The 15,835-nt window shown below is 37.5% G+C and overlaps 1 protein-coding gene across 1 annotated transcript in view; it reads left to right on the top strand.

Moving 5' to 3' along the window:
- Positions 1-15,835, top strand: part of CFAP54 (cilia and flagella associated protein 54) — a 281,353-nt gene that overhangs the window by 8,984 nt on the left and 256,534 nt on the right. Inside the window, exons 3-6 of the mRNA XM_045553185.1 lie at positions 1,375-1,518; positions 3,079-3,250; positions 7,346-7,404; positions 14,431-14,574. Of these exons, the coding sequence (XP_045409141.1) occupies positions 1,375-1,518; positions 3,079-3,250; positions 7,346-7,404; positions 14,431-14,574 (519 nt within the window). The remainder of the gene's footprint in view (positions 1-1,374; positions 1,519-3,078; positions 3,251-7,345; positions 7,405-14,430; positions 14,575-15,835) is intronic.

The following is a 15,835-nucleotide window of genomic DNA, read 5'->3' as shown; positions in this document are numbered from 1 at the left end:
AAATATAGGTTTTGAAAACTACAAACAAAAAGTCAGGTGAGATCTACCTTGTAAGCTTTATTCATAAGAAGTGGAGTAACAGTTTTGACAAGAATTAGAAGAGAGTCCCCCTCCATCCTTAAAATTCTCAGCATAAGAAGCTGGAAATACAAAGCACAGTTTGGGGTTGCTTGAGGAGTAGCCATATGGGTGGAGTGGATATTGGTGGAGGGAGGAGGAAGGTGCATGTTAGAAGCTGATAAAGCAAGTCGATGATGGATAGTAGCTAAGGATTAAGAATGTTTCCAATAGAAAGGCCTAGATAGCATATTTTAAAACTTTAAAACTTTGTTAAATGACCAAAGAAAAAATTTTATCTACTTTTCACTGATGGTGAAGTTGGCCACTGAAGGTATTTATAATCCTGAAAATGAACTTAAGTTGTTACTTTGGTTTCTAGATTCTATTTTTATTTTAGTTATAATAAAGATCATCTTGTGAAATACTCTTGTTTTGAACCTGGATTTGAATATATTATATAAATCAAGTTAGAATGGGAAGGACCAAGGATTGATTAGTGAGCAAATAACGAACAAGTCAGTAGAAATGTAAACAAAACAGTGTTTGCCTGTGAATGCCACCCCTGGGCTAGGTAACTGGACAGGCGGTTCACACCCAGGGCAGCTGCTTTTCCAGGAGACACAGTTGCAGGGGAGGAAGCTGAGGAAGAACTGCAGCTGACTTCTATTCAGAGCACTACTCACATGCCCTTTGCTGAAACACTCCAGGTCAACTGTGCCCTGTGTTTTACAGAAATGAGGCTCTGACTCGGTAATGGGAATTTAAGCATGAATTTGAATTAATAAGAATCCCATGGCTCAGACTTTTACCATGGCTCAGATTACTCATGTAATTCTGCATTTTTTCCTCCTCTTTTGTTCTCTCTTTCTCTCTCTCTCTCTTTCTTTCTTTCTTTCTTTTTTTTTTTGAGCCTAGGCAATATCAGAGAAGCAAGACTACTGATCTACTTTTCAGACTTGGTTACCATGATCTGGTGATGGTGAATTTTTGGGCTTGAATTTTAAGTACGTGTAGGTATTACCACACACAGTGCCATAGTGAATATTCTCTTCTTTGTGATCATGATGGTCCCATCTCACAATAGGCGTGTGAGGAGAATTAAATGAAATAATGCACAAAAATTGTGTAGCTCAGTGTCTGTCACACACTATGTGCTTGGAAAATGGTGGTGGTTGTAGCAGTAGTAATTGTAATAATCAACATTAATACTATTAAGAATAATATGAATATGACTATTACTCAGGCTTAATGATCAGTGAAATGACATTTTGAAACTTTAATCAAGTCTTTAATCAAGTCTTCTTTTTATTTCAGGAATACAAACTGGCCCTTTTACAGTGCTATGGAAGATACCTTCAGCAGTTCGGTACCAATTTTGAGGAGAATAAAGCAGATGTGAATACATTCAAAATTGTCTTTTTCCCAAAAGGCCTCAGAGATAAAACTGCTGAACTTACAGTAAGATGAAAGATTTATGATTAGCTATGCAATATATCCTTTATGTGACTGCTTCTAAATGTCTTTCATTTGCACATAGCGTCTAGCCATATGCTGTAAGTTGTTTAATAAATGCTGTAGTGCTAGATGAGAAAGTGAACTTACTAAACTTCGTAAAACTGCTTTGGAGATTGAGCACTATAATCATTCATTCATTTAGCGGACAGTTATTGTCATTATAATAACTAATATTTGTAGAGTGCTTTTAGTTTGCAAAGTGCTTAGGAAGACATATCTGATCCTGACAATAACTTTATGAGTTAGAGACTATTATTATCCCTGTTTTACAGAAGAGAAAAATAAAACTGATCATACAGTGTGAAAAAATGGCTTGTGAGATGAAACATGGATCTGTTGGTATAAACATTTTACACTTTATTTCAACTTTACCAGTATTATTATGTCAAATGCTACCAGTGATTCACTGGTTGAGCAGTTACCATGTGCTAGGTACTCTTCTAAATGCATTGTATGAATTATCATCTCGCAGCCTCATTCCAGTCCTAAGAGGTGCCTCTTTTACCGATTAGGAAATTGGAGCTTAATACAGATTAAGAAACCAGTCCATTTAAAGCAATGGGCAGGGGTGATGTTTGAACCCTGATAAGTCTAACTTCAAATCTATGTTATTCCAAACCTGATGACTATTCAAGGGCTTGGAAACAGTATGTGGTTAATAAGCAGGCGTGTTTAGGGGAACCACTGGAGAGTTCAATCTGACTGTACCATAATGAGTGCACAAATGAGAATACTGGGCAATGTAGGCTGGTACCCTATTGAGGAAAAGGTCTCTTCTAGCCTTCTGTTTGTAGCTTTTGACCTCCACCGTCTGCTTTTTATTTTCCACACTTTGCCAGAATTAATTTCTAAAGTGTAAATCAATCATTTTATTCCATTGCCTTTTGACTTTGCCTTTTGGCTGAAGTTCCAATTCCTTGGAATAACATGTAACACTCTCTGTGTTCTGTCCCTTGGCCACCCTATAGTCTCATTTGTTTATCTGAAATCTTCTTATCTAAATTTACAAAAGACTTTCAGTTCAGTGACCACAAAATCTACTTTAAGCATTGCTAATGCTGCATATGCCTGGAGCTCTTTTCCCTCCACAAAGAGCAGGGGCCATTTCTTCCTTAACCAAGAGTCCCTCTTGCCCAGCAGACCATGGTAAATAAAGGGGCTTAATAAACATTTGCTGAATGAATTGTGTAAATGGCAATAATTACATCTGAATTAATAAATAGGTTAAAATGCCACTAGGTGAGTTTACAAAAACAGATTCAGTCCTGTATTTTTGGTAATAGGATTTTTGTGCTTTTTTGCTTTTCAATTTCTTTTGACTAAGGAAAGCCTATCTTAACTAAATGGATGTTTCAAAGAAACCTATCTTATGTTTCTTTCTACACTGATCTATTGAATTAAGCACAATTGTTTCTATTTTAGTTTTTTACATTTTGAGAAATGTTTTCCTAAATTGCACAAACCTTATTTATATTCCTATTTATATTTTCCCATGTGTTTCAGTTTCATGCTTTAAGTGTCGAAAGTATGTGCAACTACCAGCTGGTCTGTGACAGTGATGTAAACTTACAGAATAAAGAATCTGTGATCCAGTGTCTACATATCTTGTCCTCCTTAAGGCTCATCATGCAGGTGGCTCTGCCGCAGGAGCACCTTTGCTGGATTATCTTCAATGGTATACACCAATGTATTTTATTTTCCATTGTGTCTTTCAGAAAGTTATTTAAATGCCAAGCTTGATGGTAACTTGATTACCTTGTGATTTAAAACATATGCATTTCATAATAGGATGGTTATGGTTTTTTTTTATATTTGTATTACATTTCAGTTTGTCCCCATAAATAGGGACTTACAAAACATGTCTTTGAGTTTTCACTGAAGGGAAGTTCAGAGGCTGTGGGAATAATCACTTTTGGGTATATGCAAAGAGGGTCAACAGATAATGAGTAAATAAAAGTGAGAAGGGTCAAAGGACCACCGCAGATTACATTGGTTCTAAGCATCACCCATTTATTGGTCCTCTCCTCAAACAACTTGGCCAGTGGCTTTGGCTTTCTACATAGTGACTTTCCCCTCTTACTTGTTTTTGAGTGAGGAGCTTTGAGGAACACACACACACACACACACACACACACACATATATGTATACACACATATGTGTATATTACATATCTGTCTAAAGAAATGAACCTTAGCCATAAAAATGCAACATTTGCTTTTCTCTATTTTAAAGTTACAATAAGTCACTTACTGCATTATTCTCTGGATGATATATTCTTAAAAGGAAAATAATAATGACAGTGTGTTTGATGTATATAAAACCAGGGCCAAATAACTTCAAAGGGAACATATTGGATTTTCCCTCATCCATGACAACTGAAAGTATATTTTCTAGCCTTTTCCTTTTTCACCGACCCGAAATCATGTTTTGATATTTTGATTGAAATTAGACTTTATATTTGCTGCCAGAAATGAGGCCAACTTTGATGAGCTTTTTCAGTCCAGTGATTGGGAAGCATTTGTGCCTGATCATCCTCAAGAGACCCTGCAGTTCCCTGAGTCACCACTGCCATCTCTCTACCCAAATTGCTCCCCCACCTTGGCAGGGACAGACAGAGAAGGTGAAGCAGTTCTGTGCTCAAGAGGCAGTGACAGGCCCAAGGGCTGGGCCCTGTGATCACCTTACTTGAGAGGTGAAAATGATGCAGCATGATTCTCTGTCTTTAGTCCTTTTAAGATCACAAAATCTTCCCCCTAATTTTGTGTGTGTGTGTGTGTTTAAGAGATAAGATCTCACACTATTGCCTAGGCTGGAGTGCAGTGCTGTGATCACAGCTCACTGCAACCTCAAATTCCTGGGCTAAAGCGATCCTCCGGCCTCAGCCTACGAAGTAGCTGGGACTACTGGTGTGGACAACCATACCTGGCTAATTTTTAAAGTTTTTGTAAAGATGGGGCTTTGCTGTGTTGCTCAGGCTGGTCTTGAACTCCTGGCCTTAAGCAAGTGATCCTCCCGCCTCAGCCTCCCAAAGTGCTGGGATTATAGGTGTGAGCCACTGTGCCTGGCCCCTAATAGTCTTAAAAAATTATACTATTTTTGCATTCTTTATGTCCTTTTCTTGGTGTGTGCTTTTTTAAAAAAAGGTACACATGGCATTGTGCTCTAGATTTTATTGTTTCCTAATTTTTTTCCCCCACCAAATACTGTGGTTTTAGAATCTAGCCAAGTTCCTTTATATAAATGTAATTTGTTAACTGCTTGCTGAATGTATTCCAGAAGATATCCATACTGCCCTAGGGATGGGCACCTGGTTTGCCCTAGCGCTCTAATTGCAAAAATAATTCTGCAGTGAATATCCTTGCACATGTCCTTTCATAGATAGACCTGTGGGAGAGTTTTCTGGGATCTATGCCCAGGAGTAGAATTGCTGGGTTGTGGGAGATACATATACTTAGTTTCACTGACTACTGTCCCTGTTTTAATTTGTTCATCTGAAACTTACTGAATGCCTACCACGTGCCAGGCATTGTTCTAGGTGCCAGGGACACAGGAGTGGACAATAGATAAAAACCCTGTTACTATGCTTATTTCTACAGCAGGGAGATGATAAACAAATAAATACTGTCAGATGGTGATGAGTGCTATGGAGAAAAATAAAGGCAAGAAGTAGGTAGGGAGAACAGGGGCTAGGCTGGGGGTAGGCTGCAATTTTAAATAGATACAATGGTCAGGGAAGGCCTCACTGAGATGACGGTTAACAAAGACCTGAAGGAGTTTAGTGAGTGAACCATCTGGATATTTGGGGGAAGGACATTTTAGCTGGGGGATTAGCAAGTGCAAAGACCCTGAAGTTTTGACAATTTGGAATTTAAGTAGTCCAAAATATATTTGACTAAAAATGTCAAATGTATTTTGATAATTTGACCTTTTGATAATACATTTGACCTTTTCAGTTAGACAACTTACTCTATTTACTTTCAGTTGACTATTATACACACATAACCTGGGTTTCTTAAGATATTTACCCAATCTTGGTTCTTTTATAAAATCTAAGTGGGTGTATGGATATTGGATTATAACTTACTTCTTAACTAACCAGAGCCCAACTAATTTAGATTCTCAAATAGATTATTTTGGTGGTGGCCATCATTGATGAAAAGGAGTCACATGACCAGGCAATAAACTCATATTAGGGATTTGGTTAAAAATGAAACAAAACAAACTTCTAGAAATATCCCGAGATCATAAAGATTCAGTCTATGTTCCATCTTTTACCATTTACTCTGTCGTTCTGGCTTCTGCAGTGGGAATTTGAGAGCCATGCCAAGATCCTGCGCTATCAAAGAAGGATTCAGTTATAGTCAGAACATATTAGGGCTGGAAAGGTTAAAGGCACATTTTTGAAATACAGAGGGCCCTTGTCATTCTTGAGGGCAGTCTCCTAAGGCCTTCTTAAGTTCCCCAGTTCCCCGTTACTGATGTGTTTATTCAGGCTCCTGGCTGACACCTGCACCACATGTTTTGTGGAGAGGCATGTGTTTCCTGTGTGTATCCTGACTTGGTGACTATTTTTTTTTCCTACAAAGAAACAGTTATACATTTTTATTTTTATAGATTAATAGTAGAGGTCAACAAAGCCAAGTTGAGATAAGTATGCTGGGCTTGAGCTGCTACTACTTGAATAGTTTCTTCCCCCGTGGATCTTAAGTAAAATAAATATTTATCAGGGAAGCAGTCACACAAAGAATGCTGAGTCCTTGAATATTAAGAACCAATTGCATTCTCTATGAAGTTTATGGTGCTATATGCATTTAAGTTTAAATTTTATTCAATTTTTTTGTCACTGATTTGTGTAATTAATGTTTATGAGGTGTGTTTTAATCAAGTGAGAGTTGTTTTGGTGCAGATTCTGCTTTCTCAGAAGCTTTTAAAGTTTAAATGTGAACATAAGATTGGTAATTGTTGACTTTTGATGGTCATGAATATTAGATACTTTGTAGAAAATATTTCCACTACCTGTCATTACAATTACATGCCTTTTTAGAGCATGTTACCATCTTTTGGGTATGTTTATAGCTTGATCAAGTCCTTTGTATACAAAGAGATGTTTGATGATGTTGTTTCCCGCTCTTCCTCCAACCCTGCATTTTATCTTCATTTAATTAATGGGTTGACACAAAAGCATATCTGAATAATCTTGCTTAAGTGTTGGAAATTCCATTTTTTCATTAGAGTATTATATGACATACTTTAATAATGGAATGTATGTCATGTGAGTTTGTGAATGAATAGGATACAAACTGTTATGCATTATGATTTTTAAATTATGAGTTTCCTTATTGAGTATTGTACCATGCTGATTTAATATGCATTCTAATCTTATTTGGAAGTAAATCTTTAGCTTTTCCAACTGTAACGAAACCATGGGACTCAATGCCATTTTATATGAATTAATAAAACCACAGGGTACATAAATTATGCCACTAAAAATATTCTTTTGTTCAATATATTTCAAAACTTAAATTGCCTTTAAAATGAGACTAAAAGATTCCTGTGTTGACAGGTTTAAAATGTGGCTATATTAGTTATTTTAATGATTTTGCCTGTAAGTTATAAGAAAAATTACAGTGATTATAACTCTCTATCATTTTCAGACTTTCTCATGAGGTCACTTGTTTTGGGAACTATGGAGTTAAATCACAGAAACTGGAATACAAAATTTCCATCATTAGACTGTGCAACATGTTAACAATGCTTTTCTCCATCTAGGTACCATTTACATTTATACCATTTGCAGAAAACTGATGGCCATAGGTCAGTCTTCTAAGGTATGAAATGTACTGACAAAATATTTTTGCTTATATTTCCTAATTTTCTTAAGGCTTTCATTACACAATATATTGAATGTTAAATAAAGAATATTTAATGAACTATACAATATAAAATTTAGTGAATATATATTATATAGTTTTACTATTCTTAGTTTTTCTTAAACAGTGATCACATGTAACAATGGGGACAATAAAGTATTAATGAAAAGAAAGGGAATTCCTAAAATTGGTAGGTATTCTCCAGTGTCTCTCTGTCTCTCAGATAGTCACACTTGTCACCCATGGTACTGGACATCTGTTTGGTTACTATATATCTCTAGGTAGGGTGACCATCCATCCTGGCTTGCCCAGGGTAGTCCTGCTTTATGCCTGTTGTCCTGGAATCGTTATTAATAGTGCCCTCTTTCACTCTTAAAAGTGTCCTGGTTTGGGTGATAAACTATGATTACTCTATTTATGTCATGCTGTAGAGCTTGGGTTTCATCCTGCTTGAAATGCTTGCACTTTACTTAATGCCTATGTGCTAATTGGGCGAATGAGCACTTAAACTCTGACCCAGTCACAAGACAAGGGCAAGGAGATTTTATTTTATAATAAGATTCTCACTTCCCAGTACTCAATACTTAGTTTTGGCTTGAGGAAGTTGCTGACACTTCTACTGACTTCCCTACAATGTTGTTAGCACTTTTGCTCTAGGAGACATATTAATTCCCTATATTCATTTTCCGGTTATTGGAATGTGGTCCAAGAATGGTAAATATACTCCAGGTGAGACCCTGCTTGAGTTGTTGCTGGCATCTGCAACATGATTACTTTCTTCTTCTTTATTCCATGCAAAACCTTACCTTGAATATTAAGGAAAGATACTTTTTTTCTTATTTCTTCAAAGCATAGCCAAATATCTTAAAAGTTGACAATATTTAAAAAATAAAAATGGAAGTAAAGATATTTGCATGCTCAATGCATAACATTGTGTGTTCTCTTTCTGTTTTGTTCCTCAAGTTAAAAAAAAACTCTGTTACTGTCAGTGACTTGAACTAGCTAGCTTTTTGAGTGTGAATTAAATTGAGGGGACACTGTCACATGTATAATGTAAATTTGGCCTACAAACTATTCTAATGACTCTACATTCAGTTCCAAATGATTTCCTAAAAAGAACTCGCATACTCCTGTTGCACTTGGTGTAACAACAAATACAGCTTCACAAGACCATCATAGTTTGGTCTGCTACAGTGTTTGCCTGCCAAAGCTTTGAAGGGCAGAGATATCTGTGCCAGCATTTCACAGTTAGTGTTTGTACTTGTTAATGCCGAGAGAATTTTAATTTAAAGTGATAGTCATCTTAAAATAATTTCTTATTTATAACCTATGCAAGACATCTCCTCATATAACTTGAGTTTGTCCCTGACAAAATAAGGGGTGAGGGAGGATACTTCCGTGGTCGCTGTCTCGCGGGGTGGGAGTGAGTGGAGTGAGGGATGCAAGGACTGTGGGGTGATAGGTTGTACGGTTGCCACCTGAAGATGAGGATGAAATTCTTTCAGTTTCTTTGCTATAACAAGTTTCAAGGAAATTAATAATTTTCACCCAGAAATTCCCTCCACCCTAGCTGGTAAGTTGATTCCTGAACTGAGGCTAAAAAGGGACTTAGGGGTCCATTTAATAGAGACAAGCCCTTGGAGGTCCCACTATGTCCGAGTTCTCCTGGGTCTGAGGGACCTGGATACTGTGGTGACTTTGGAGTTCAAGTCTCTTATAGCATAGACAGGAGTAGAAATAGACCTGGGATCCTCAGGCTGTTCTTGGTGTCACTCTAGAGCAATCTAAACTCCCATTTTTATAGGATCTAGGCATTATGGCTACCCTTTGTTATTATTATTGAATCAGTACTATGTGCTAGGTACCATGCAAAGGGCAGTACCATCATCATTATCATTAACATTTGTTGATTGAATGCTTACCATCTATCAGGTATGCTTCTAAGCACTTTCATGTATTATCTCATTTAATCCTCACACCACCACTTTGAGAAAGGTGCTTTTATTACCTCCATTTTATAGATAAGGAAACTGAGGCTGGAAAAAGTTAATTTGCTCAAGGTCACACATCTAGTCACATGTATACTGAGGCCAGAGCCAATGTCACCCTATAGTGCCTCTAAACAGCATTGTGATAATGCATGTCTATTGACTATATCGAATCCTGTCATGACCCATCCTATTTTCATTTTCCTGCTCAAATGGAGGAGGTGTATGGAAGTGGTTAATGTTTTTTGATATGACTCTGTATTCCTAAAGAGATCCTGAAGATCAAGACTAACCAGGGGCTCTTCCCTAGATGGGAAACACTTAATTTAGTGCTGAGGCAGGTCACCAGCATAAATTTAGGGATTAGATAGAGGGGAAGTCAGAGTTCTGAAACCTCTTTCACTAAAGACATGTGACAATTTTGCTTTTGTTTGTGGAATAATCTGTAGTTTCTTTTGTGGCATTTAAAACTGTATAGTACTTAGGCTGGGTGTGGTGGCTTACACCTGTAATCCTAGTACTCTGGGAGGCTGAGGTGGGAGGATCGCTTGAGATCAGGAGTTTGAGACCAGCCTGAGCAAGAGAGAGGCCCGTCTCTACAAAAAATAGAAAAATTAGCCTGGCATGGTGTGAGGTGCCTGTAGCCCCAGCTACGTGAGAGGCTGAGGCAGGAGGATTGCTTGAGCCCAGAAGTTGAAGGCTGCAGTGAGCTTCAGTGAGGCCACTGCACTCTAGCCCCGGGGGACAGAATGAAACCCTGTCTCAAAACCAAAAACAACCCCGCCCCCAACAACAACTGTATAGTATTTAGCAAATATTAAAAAATACAATAGAATCTAGTCAACGAAACTATTGGTTTCTGTCTCACTTTACTATAAAACTGAAATAGTTTGGTAAAGTATGAGGCTTGAATAGCTACTGTCAAATTATTTCACACGCCATTACATAAGCTTTGAATCCCAACTTTGAAATTGCTTCTGTGTCATTGTCTTCAAATGACACAGCTAATATCAGTGAAGCTGCAGTGCCATCCGGTGGCTGAGCTGATTGTGTATGTTTTTCCTACTTGACACCTGAAACATGCTCTTTCTTGCTGGGCCCATATTTTAAATATGAAAATCATTTGGTTTTTCGAAGTTTTTTCTTTTTTTTGCTATGAAGAGAGCAGTCCTGCTGTATCCCATCATTTTTTTAACAGAAATAATTATATCTAGTTTTTACAGGTAAGAAAAAAATGCTACAAATTGAGTCATTTTTTGAAAATGGCTTTTCATGTTTAAACTTTAAAGTTTTTCAGAACCCTAAGCGGTTTATGGTGAGCGTTTCCCCTTTGTCAAGGCTGTCCGTGGAGTGGAAAGATTGCCATACTTGGCAGGTCAGAGACCTGAATCACTGCCCCAGCTCTATGGCTTAGAGCCAGTTTAGTCTCTTAGAGTCAAATTAGGCTACATTTAAGGTCCTTTCTGGCACAAAAATCTGTGATTTACTTTAATTCTAATTCTAAATCCAAACCCAAATATAATATAAACAACTGTTAACTGAAGCTACTTTTATTTGGAAATGTGGAATTTCTAATGCCAGAAGTCCTGAGGGATTTTGGAAAGAGGTGAATTTAGAGGTAAATTTAAGTGGCTTAATCCCATACCGTCCAAGCCACAGCAATCCAAATGCAAAAATCCGAAATAGACATTGTTAGGGAGCTGTGGATGTGAGAAAAACTCAAGAATTTTTGGTGATTGCTAATTTCTTATTGGTTCACAGTGTGGTAAGGTTAGCAAACAACAAAGACAGCAACAACAAAACAGCAATAAAGCAATCTCAGGCTGACTTAGTAGAGGTACAGTGTCCAGAGGCAGGGACTGAGAGTGTTCACTGGGGTCTAGTCATACATGCTAAAGCGACATTGGCAACCCAGGGGTAAGCCACAGAAGACTAAGCCTGGTGGAGAAGGGCAGTGCGGTTCTGTGAGGTATGGAAGTGCTTGGGGATATTCATCCTGGATAGAGGCTTGAGGGAGAAGCAGGCTGCATGCATGTTTTCAGATATATTTAGGATATAATTTGGAAGTGAGTTTTGGATTGTTTTGTGTTGTTCCAAAAGGCCTAACTAGGACCAATGTACTGGAGGTATATCAAGATGGATTTTATTTTAGATTATGGAGTATTTTTCATGTTTAAAATTGCCTTCTGTTGCCATGTGGTGTGTTCCTTTTTACTGGCTGTAGGAACTCTTGGAGAGAGAAGTTGTGGGCCGTATGGTAGTAGTGCTTGTGATGAATTTGGTGGTGGAGATGGAATTTAGATTCAGCCTTTTGATTCTATGATTGCTTGAAATATTTCCATATTTAGCACCATGAACTAAAACTTTTATATGAAGGTCAGTCAGTCAGCAAATATTAATTGCATGTCTACATGCAATTGCATGTTTACATGCCAGATAAAGTTTTAGGTGCTTGGGATACAGTTATGAACAAGACAAAGTCCCTTTCCTAAGTGAACTACATTCTAGTGAGATGAGCTTACATTCCAGTGGATAGCAAAGAATATTACAATTCTATGTCCAACCCTGATCTACTTTAAATAGTCTCTTTCCCCTGGAATCAAAACTGACTAAATAGTAGAGAATTCTGGCCTTTTAATCTTGTCTTTCTCTTAGATTTCCTCTGAGATGCTTGCCCACATCTATACATACTGTCTTTGAGGGCTCCAAAGATGGTAATAGGGTCTGAATGTTATCAATGTTTTTCCTATTTTCACTATTAAATACTGTGTCAGTCTGGTGGGTTTGCTTTACGTATATGAAGCTCCTGGACCTTTCTGATTTGCCTTTTCAAGGTGGTGTCTGACTATTGTTTTGCCTTAATGATTTCCTCAATTATTGAAGGCCTAATTCATTATTGAAAGAGGGACTTTATTCTGCTGTCCAAATTTATTATCATTATTTGAGAATCTAGAATAATACTTGTTAGCTGTCCTGTGGCTTGTTCTGCTGACCTTGGCTTGTCTACTGAATTCATTAACAATGCTTGGGAATATCTGTTATGTACCTGATACTGTTCTCGGTGCTGGTGATACAAGAATGAGTAAGGCTCTGTTCCTATTTTCATAGAGATCACAGTCTAATTTTGGAATCACACATGTGAGCATGTTAATGCAATTGGATGTGACATATGATATATATTTGTATATAAAACATATGTGGATAATGTATATGCACACATAACACAGTAGAGATTGAAATGAGGCCATGGTCATTTCTCTCTAGGGACAACTAGTTCTCTTCCTCCTCCTCTTGCTTCTCTCTCCTCCTCCTTTTTCTTCATTGTCATTACCAAAGCTGACACTTACTATGTGCAAGTCGCTTTTGTAAGCATTTAACATGTATTAACTCATTTAATCCTCAAATATTCCTGTAAGATATTTACTGTTACCTCTATTTTGCAAATGAAGAACCTGAGGCACATGGAGTTTAGGTAAATTGTCCAAGGTAACACTGCTAGTAGTGGAGGTAGTATTTCAGCATAGTCTTGTGGCGCAGGTAGAGAAAACATTCAGGGTAGAGACAGCAGAGTGAGCAGAGATACACATATTTGGACTAGTGAGATGTGTGGAATAGAAAGCATCTTGGACCAGCTTTAAGTGTATGGTATAAGGTCAGGAGTAATGGGCAAGGAAAGGTAGGGACTAGGTCATGAAGGGCCTCTGCATGCCCTACTAAATAAAGAACTTGTACTTTGTCATATAGGCAGTAGGAAGCCACGGAAATGTTTTAAGGACAAAAGTGACACCACCCAGTTTACATTTTAGGAAAGAACTCTAGTGGAGGTGAGGAGGATGTATAAGAAGAAGGGAGGTGGTGAGACCAAAGACAGTGAAACAAGTGAGGAAGTATCCTAATGGTCCAGGGAGACATGTGGAGACCTATTTGGTTAAGGCTGGTATTTCCATGGATAGAATTTAGAATTTGAGATTCTGAGATATTTTGCTCACAGATTCTTATTTTCACCCTGGTAATATTTCTTATATTAATATGTGGTGTATAGACCACATTTTCTCTTTCTTATATTAAATCAAGCAAAAGGCAATATAATCCAATTACACTGTGAGCTTTTAGAATATTTTTGAAGAAAGACCAAAGATTGCAAAAGTTAACTTCAGAGTACATATAGTTAAATAGTGTTTCCCAGTGTAGGGTTTGTGGGAAGAATATGCCAAAAAAGAATTATCAGTGGATTTGTATGGAAAAGGCATTCCACTAGAATGGCACAAGACGTTGTTACACATGTTCCTGTAGGCAGGCCAGTAACAACGGTGATCCTTTCCTGCCATTTTGTTTCAAATTGTACCTTGGGAATAATTATACTGTTAATGGACACCATTTATGAAATGCTTATAACGTGTCAAATACCATCCTAGCATGCAGTGTGTACATTGTCTCTTTCTCCACAAAGCACTGCTGTTTTGTGATAAAATACCCGTTTTACAGATGAGGAAATTGAGATCTGAAGAGGTAAAATAATACATCCCCTAGGTGGTAAAATTGGGACTGAAACCCAGGTTTGTTTGATTCTGATCTTGAACTGTTTCTATTAAGCATCACTGGCCCCAGACTCTGAGCTTTTTCATTTTCCCTACCTCCTATACCAGCTATTTTTCAGAATAATACACTGATTCCAGGCCAACTAATAACAATTGTATTGTTGGAGTTAGCTTCTAGATTACCATTGACATTCGATAAATATTAATAAAAATGAGCTGAGAAGCTTAAGGGGCTAAGAAAGAAGACATTGTAAAATGGCTAATTTGAGATTTTGAGTTCTCTAAATTATTCTTTTACTTTTTAGATGCTTGTTTTTTTCTTGACTCATTGTTTATGGTATTTTTGGTTTAAGTAGTCAGCAACTTGTGCTTACAACTTATAATTTGATTATATTACATAAAGCTATCATGATTAGCTTAAAATGAAAATAGATCCAATTGTATCCTTTGTTTTGCAGGCCTTAGAATATCTCCTGTGGGCCAGCGTATGTATGGAGTCTTCGGTCCCGCTCCTGGCGCTCAGGTACCTGACATGGAGGGCTACCCTCTATGCGGCTGTCTGCCAGTGCTACTATGACTGCCAAGCCAGTGTTCATGGCGAGGTATGCTACTTTTTAATTCAGATCATTCCAATATTTAAAAATACAGCTTATCCAGCATTTTCTACTTTAGATGCCCTTAATAACAAAAAAACCCAAAGAACTGAAATGAAGCAAAGGCAAAAGTTCAAGGGTATATTTGGAGAAATTTGCTTGGTTTTTCCACTCTGTTGATCTCTTGCTCTCTGTTTTGCTTTCTGTTTTGTTCTCTATTAACTTCCACCTTCTTTGCTCCATTTCTGAATAAGATTTCTGGTATTTTTTTAATTAAAATTTTTATTTTGAATTGGCAAATATATATACACTTACGGGGTACAATGCGATATTTTGATAAATGTATACATCGTGGAATGATTATACCAAGCTAATTAATGTATCTATCACCTCACATATTTATCACTTTTTTGTAGTGAGAACACATGAAGTCTATTCTTTAGCAATTTTGAAATATATAATACTTTATTATTAACCGTGGTCACCTTGTCGAAAAACTTCTACCTCCTGTCCTTCCATCCTCATTTTGCTCTTGTATACAAGCCACCTTCCTTCCCTGTTTGGTTTTGTATTCCTTGTCACTTACTATGTTCTTGTCTTGCTTTTCTCTGCTAACCACCATTTAATACACTTTCTAACCACCATTTAATACACTCTATTTCTTTTCTTCCTTCTTGTCCTGTGTATCTTTTAGATTGCATACTTGAAATATAACTTAACTGGTCAGGGCTTGTGTTGGTCTGTACAGGACCTCTGTGTAAATTAAAAAAGGCGCCCTCTCTATAGTAGATGGTACCTGGCTTGGTCAGTGGGTGGGGCCTTGGTGAGAATTAGAGTTGGACGCCATTCCTTTAGGCCAACACATCCCTGCACCAGGGTGCATGTATTGGTAAGTGGAGTGCAGGCTGGATTTCAGCTTTCACTCAACACACTTGGCGGGAAGTCTTGTGTAGGATAGCCTTTACAGCTGTGCGAATACCTGTTCATATCCTGTTCACAACTGTAAATAAACCATCTGTTCAGTTAATGGTTCCTTTACGCTTAGTTTTTCCTGCCTAAACTAATTCTGAAGAGTTGGATGGTAGTGGCCCATAGGCAGAGAAATAGTCTAATTCAACCCTCGTAAGATACTTTCGTAGCCCAGAATACATCATATACATATGAAACTAGAAACTACTAGAAGCTCCTCATCACATATGAATAGTTAACTTTAGAGTACTAGTGTATATTTTGAGTAGAGTACTTTAGAGTTAACTTTAGAGTACTAGGC

Source organism: Lemur catta, chromosome 6 (genome assembly GCF_020740605.2).
Source record: "Lemur catta isolate mLemCat1 chromosome 6, mLemCat1.pri, whole genome shotgun sequence".
Classification (NCBI taxonomy): domain Eukaryota; kingdom Metazoa; phylum Chordata; class Mammalia; order Primates; family Lemuridae; genus Lemur; species Lemur catta.
This window is presented reverse-complemented; position numbering and strand designations above follow the sequence as displayed.